The sequence below is a fragment of the Morone saxatilis genome, unplaced genomic scaffold (assembly GCF_004916995.1).
Source record: "Morone saxatilis isolate NCDOM2014 unplaced genomic scaffold, NCSU_SB_2.0 Contig22, whole genome shotgun sequence".
NCBI lineage: Eukaryota > Metazoa > Chordata > Actinopteri > Moronidae > Morone > Morone saxatilis.
The window spans coordinates 20,262,638-20,269,288 of NW_023339785.1; the positions used below are offsets into that span (position 1 = coordinate 20,262,638).

The 6,651-nt window shown below is 41.2% G+C and overlaps 1 protein-coding gene across 1 annotated transcript in view; it reads left to right on the top strand.

The window, feature by feature from the left end:
* efnb1 (ephrin-B1) overlaps window positions 1-6,651 on the top strand; it is a 57,056-nt gene that overhangs the window by 22,145 nt on the left and 28,260 nt on the right. The window contains exon 2 of the mRNA XM_035669722.1: window positions 2,224-2,501. Within this exon, the coding sequence (XP_035525615.1) occupies window positions 2,224-2,501 (278 nt within the window). The remainder of the gene's footprint in view (window positions 1-2,223; window positions 2,502-6,651) is intronic.

The window sequence follows — 6,651 nt, forward strand, 5'->3', positions numbered from 1 at the left end:
GGGGGGGGGGTGGAGGGGATAGGATGGAGAGGGGGGTGAGAGAAAACAGAATGAGGGAAATGTTGAGGAGGTGAATGAGAGGGAAGGATAAAGCTAGAGGGAATGAGATTGGGGAGTAGAAATAGAGGGGGCTGAGATTGGGGGGATTGTGAGAGAAATAGAGAGAAGGTGGGGAGGAGAGGGGGTGGTCAGCAACAAAGCCTAATGTTGCCATGGAAACTTGTTTATGCCTCACTGATGCATCTTGTAGATCCAATTAGGGACTGATTGTGTCTGTGTCTTCATCGACACACGCACATGTACCCTGGCATGATGCATGCACACACACACACACACGCATGAAAATGTATGTACACTTAAACAGACACACACACGTACACATATGAGCACATGCAGATGAATGTTGCTGGTGAAAACCAGCAAATTGTTGAGAGAGGTAGGACAAAGGATACCCCGCGCTCTCCCTCTTATCAGCCCTTGAATTAGCGCAACCCCTCCTCTCACCCCCAGCCCCCTCCTCACCCCCATGGGCATCAGACAATAGCGTGGAAATAACGTCTCACCCGCTCCCAAAGCTTATACCAGAGGTCCCATCCGCACATGCTTTGATGACATCATATTCCGCCAAAAAAGGGGGGGCTTGATATACAGGATTCTGACCGTTTTGCCAATTTCATGTTGCATTTATCTCTTTTGTGAATTAAGTCATTTATTTGGTAATGTCCCTGTCTAAGAAGAATGGCCATGAATATTGAAAAGGCCTTAATCCAATCATGTTCATTTTCATGGGGGGTATTTCTTCAGAAAATGGGACTTTTGAAATGATCGTTTCCTACAATGGCTGGCTGTTCGCCAGTGTTTAACATCATAGGCGGAAGGATGGCGATCATAAGCTCCCCCTACACTCACGCACTCCCCTATCAGTCTCTTTCAGGAGGCATCACAGTCCTCCCTTCCCTGGGCCTGTCTGAGGAGTCAGTTATTTAGTGGTGAAATGATGTGTGTGATGATGAAATGAGGGGCTGTAGATAAGGTGAGATTACACTCTGAGAGAAAAAGAATGGAGAGACAGAGAGCGACAGAGAGGGGCCCAGCCCCTGATGTCTTGTTAAAACGTGAGGGATCAGAAAGAACAACAAATGCATTGCGCGCTGCTAAATCCTGCTTAAATCCGCTGGCATGGGCAGATCTAGCAGATAGCCCCGCTGCTGTGCTCGCTGTCTGCGACCATAACACACACACACACATACACACACATACATAAACACACCCGTGGTCAGTCCGGCTGTCTGGGTTAATGCTTGGCTAACTGGGACAGCAGAGCTGAACCATGTTGACATTTTAAGCCTCAAACAAGTCCAGAACAATGATTCAGCCCGTCTGCCCCCCCCCCCCATCAGACCGCAACCTCAGCCCATTTTGCTGACCGACTCGCACACATACACACACATGCAGACGTGCATAAACATACACACCACTGCCCAAACACACTGCAAGTACTCAGTGTACCTCCACCCCCTCTCTTCACACACACTTACACACACACAGTAGGTCTCCTCCTGTTCCCCACCTTTACTGAATAAAAGAGAACAAGCGCTGATCTGATTGAGTTGGCAGCAAAGAGCGAGGTGGAGAGGTACAGTAAGGCCAGATGGATTATCTTAATCCTCCAGTAGATGATCATGGCAGAGGGAAGATGAACCAGGAGGCCTTAACCTCCTGCCTGACCCCTACGCACTGTTTTCTACCAGAAACTCTGACCTCTGAGGTAGAAAACAGCGTAGATGTTAAGCTGAAGCACAGGTTTTACATGAAACTCCAAAAATATGAAAAAATAATCTGGGGGCATTCTTTGGATGTAATCCTATCTGTAGCCATATCTGTGGCAGCCATTTTGTGTTTGGCCATCTTGTTTCCCTCCTTGTAAACTTTTGGTATGCTTTGATTTGGATCCAAGTATGAGAAAAAACCTTAGAGGATTTGTGTGAAACGCTCTGTCGACTAACACTGAACAATGTCAAGCTGCTACATGTAGTGTTTTTATGTGGCCAAATTAACTACGCTCTGCCTAAAAGCCTATGCCAGACAAATCTAAACCCATAACTCCTATAGCTCAAAGTATTAAGACTGTATAAACTGTTGTTGAATTATGTGGCTGCTTTTTCAGACTTCCTTTATTATGTGTTAGTAACAACTTGTCTTCTTTTTTTTGTCATCCCTCAGGTTTCTGACTGGAAAGGGCCTGGTGATCTACCCAGACATCGGAGACAAACTGGACATCATCTGTCCTAAAGCGGACCAAGGCAGAGATTATGAGTTCTACAAGCTGTACCTAGTGAAGAGGGAGCAGGCAGAGAGCTGCAGTACAGTCCTCGATCCTAATGTCCTGGTCAACTGTAACAAGCCGGAGAAGGACATCAAGTTCACCATCAAATTCCAGGAGTTCAGCCCCAACTACATGGGCCTGGAGTTCAAGAAGAACGTTGACTACTTCATCACCTGTAAGTTTGTCTTAAAAGATGATTAATTGTTGATATTTAGCTTTTTAACCTTCGTTTAACCAGAGAAGCCTGACTGAACAATCTGAGTAATAATCTCTGCTTCACACTCAGTTACACACAAACACACTTGGGAGATTCCTAGTAAAACTGCATTTTAATGGCCCCTGCAGCAGTTCCACAGCAACAACTGAAAGTGACGTGCCTTACTTTTGGCATAGTGGCAGCTGGCGTTCAGGGAGGACGCCTACAATCGACAATCTACAATCTTTTACTGACATATACTGAGTACTGGTTTACTGAAATACTAATTTGAGGTAATTCTATTTCAGTCTTTACATTTGTTCTTCTTGGTTACAGTCATTAAAATTAATTTTCAAAACCCTTCAGAATATCACAGATAAATTAAAACCACTGTACTTTAACTGTTAATAAATGTGTGTCACATGTGACTCAGTGAAAATTAAGAGGCAAGGCCTCTGAGGAGCATCTTGGCTTCAAATTCAACATCCCTCATTTTATTTCTGGCATTCACTGCCCACACGTGAAACATGAATTTAGATATGAAATGTAGTTTTGACACATTTAGAGGATAAAATCAGCACAGTGTAACACTTGATCAATCTATTTTATTTGTAGGATTGTAGTCTATAGACCAGCATTAGAAGAGGCTTGGTGTCCTCCTCATCAGCATCGTCCAGTTTAAACTCCCAGGGGCTTAAAACAGAAACTAAACAGAAGCTTTATCTTTACTATTACTCCCTACTCTATTAGGGTAATATTAGTGTGACATGAGCATGATGTATGTGTCTCAGTAATTCACCATTCTCTCAGCGTAGTTTTTGCTCTCTTCCAAAAGGAAGGAAAAGGAATCATGTCTTCAGCAGTCACCTGAGATTGGATCTGGTTTTTCTGCTGAAGCCTTAGGAGTTGCATCAACAGTGCAATCTAAAAAACATAGATATAGATAAGTCATCTTTAAGCATGAAAAGACAGAGTCTATTAGAATGTATCTGGAATTTTATATTGGTATGAGCGTGGAAAGATATAAAGTCTTACCTGTGACTTGTAACTGTTTATATGCCAGCAGAGCTGCAGAGCGTGATCATATGTGGGTGTATCAAACAGCACCTTTGAAGGAAATAAGATGTTACTTTTACTTCTTTTAAATACATCTGAAAATGTTGAAAGTACAACTCCAGTAAAAACAAAAACTCTCTCACATTCCCTGATGGGTCTGTAGATTCCTCTGCTTCCTTCAAGAAACTTCATTGATATTTTGCTGCTCTAAGTTACAATACAGAACAAAAGAAACTGTCAGAAAGTGACACAAGTATAAGTTCAACGATAGACTCGAGAGTACTCAAACATAGTGGATCTTCAGGCCACCAAGGAAAGAAGTATCCTGTTGTTAAATGAAGTGCAAACCCGCCTTAGAACATTGTAAAATAATGCATATAATCTGTAGAATAATTTGTTCATCACAACCCCAGTTTATGGTCACAAGAGCTGCCATTAATTACGTGCCATGATTTTGTTATTCAGTGAAATCCTCTTACATATTTTACAGTAGGATAAAGCTGGTGACATTTTATATTTTTCTAATTGTCAACAAATCCCATGAAAAGCACCAAATGTATATAAATCTGTAACTGAAAATAGTCCCCAGAAAAAATGCATCACTTACTGGTGATTCAGTCCTATTATAATGGTTAAAAAGAATCACTTTTATAATTTTATACCTGTTGGTTCTAGAGGATACTGTTATGGAAATGTGTCATCTCATTTATACTTTTAAATAATTTAAATGCTGTGTTATCAATCATTTAGTTCCAGTATATGTCATGTTTTTAAATTTTTTAAAATTAATTGTGGATTCACACAGAAAATCCTTTGTGGCTTTGACATTTTAGTATGGTAAAAATAAACTACTGTTGCCAGCAATAAATTACTTACAGTATCTGTTTTAAACATGAAACTTTAAAATCGTAAGCTGTTTTTAAAGATTTAGGTCTTCAGAAGGAACAAATGGGCTTGGAGTTGTCACAGATACAAGGAATTCACAAACTATTCAGACACAGACTAATTGATGTGTTGTTGGTTTTGGTCTTTTAATATGATTTGTTGACCATAAAAAAATTATAATAATGCCAGCCTTATCACTGAAGTCATGAGTTGGTGGTACAAAGCAAAAGTTGTTTCTTTATCTTGTTATCTCAGTAGCTACAGAAGCTAACATGCTGTGGCTCAGTTCATAATGCAAAAGACAGTGTTATTCTAGACATTACCTAAGCCTTATCTCATTTTTACTTTAGTTAGTCATTTCCTGCATTTCCTGGAATGACTTGAGCAGTTTTCTAAAATCATAACATGTGTTGTGGTTGATCTGGTCTCAGGATACTGTCAGTTGGGAGCTCTGCCACATCTGTAATTGATTCCTCACTGAATCAATGAAATGATCAGAGATGATCGTGACATTAGAGATGCAATGTCTAAACTAACATGCAACAAGCTGCCTCATGCCAAAGAACTCCTGGCACAGATAGAAGTTCGAAAGAGGCTCTGCAGGCCAAAAGAAATGAATGAAGAGAACGTATAATATAGAACACTGTCACATCTACTAGGACTTAATTAACCTTTCTTTAATGTGCATCCATTTACACATTTATCATTTTTATCTGTATGTGGATGAAAAATGTATTTAATTAGAAATTTTTCAGAAGATATGAAGTTAAATCTCCTCCATGTTAAGAAAACAAACCCAAGATATATTCTTACAGTAAAAAAATAGCGTCTTTATATCATCTCCCTCTGAAGGAAAAATCCACGCTTAATTAAATCTCACATATGTTTTTCTTTTGATCTGTAGAAGTTCAATCGATATTTGTGAACTCGCCCTCAAAGCCAGAATGCAGGGAAGTATGAAGCTTGTGATGTTATCAAGCGACAATTTTTGGGGGCCGCTCCTGTGGCAACATATCATGTGGACTTTAAGAAATATTTCTTTGAGCTTTATTACACCCACATGTCTTTAGACACCTTGGGCACTTTCTGCGTCTGCTAAAAGTTTTCCTAGCCGGCTGTTCGCGGGGCTGCTCCACATATTGTCTCCTGATTACATCATAAATATTTTAACTAACTCCATTAGTGACATGTGCGTGGGCATGCTTGACTACAGTATGATCCAACATCAAAGACAAAACATCAACTTTACTTTAGGTTGAATTTGCTTTCATATAACACTCTCTGTCGTATAACAACATTCTTGCTGATGTGTGTATTATGCAAGTGTTAAGAATACTTAACTCGCTCCATAGTGTTTCAGACTGTGTACTCGTAACTAGAGCCCATTGTAAATCCTTCACAAAGGTGGCGTGACATGCAGGATCCAGCCTGATGGTAGATCATCATTAGGCTCATATACTGTAACGTTCTCGCGTCAGCAGTAATCGGATGTTGTATTTGTCTTGGTATTATGTTAATGTTGTTGTCCTTTGTAGCCGGAAGAGCTTGCTTTATTTATTCCTCTGCAGCCTGCGCATACACCATGACACACTTCATTTATCATTTAGATAATGGCCATGCGAGGTTGCTATATGGGTGTTATATGTATGTTTTTTTGGGAGAGCATAAGAGGGGCAGCGAACACCTGCACCACACACTTTTCCTGCCTTTCCTGTACAGTATAGTGTCTGTGTGTGTGTGTGTGTTGAGGCCCGTTTAGGCCAGCTTATCCCTGCATAGAAGATGTGAGTGTGTTATCCCACCGTCTCTGCTGGGAATGTGGTCCAGTCGGCCAGCAGAGCGGTGTAAATCTGCTCGGCCTTTAAAGACCCGGCTTATCTGGCCTGATTAACGGTCAAACGTGGAAGACACAGTTTGAGATGAGAAGAAGATGCATAGGGAGTGGACATTCCACTGAATCTTCCAGCAGTCTTTCTCTTGTCCACCCCCGGTCTCCACTCTGACTCCGTGGCACCGTTTGTCTTTTCCTTGATCGTCCCCACCCCCACCCCAATTTCTGCTCCTTCCATGGGGTAGAAGAACAGCAACAAAAGGTGTGGGGTAAAGTAAGCAACAAATGGTGTGTGTGTGTGTGTGTGTGTGTGTGTGTGTGTGTGTGTGTGTTGTGTGTGTGGGTGTGTGTGTGTGT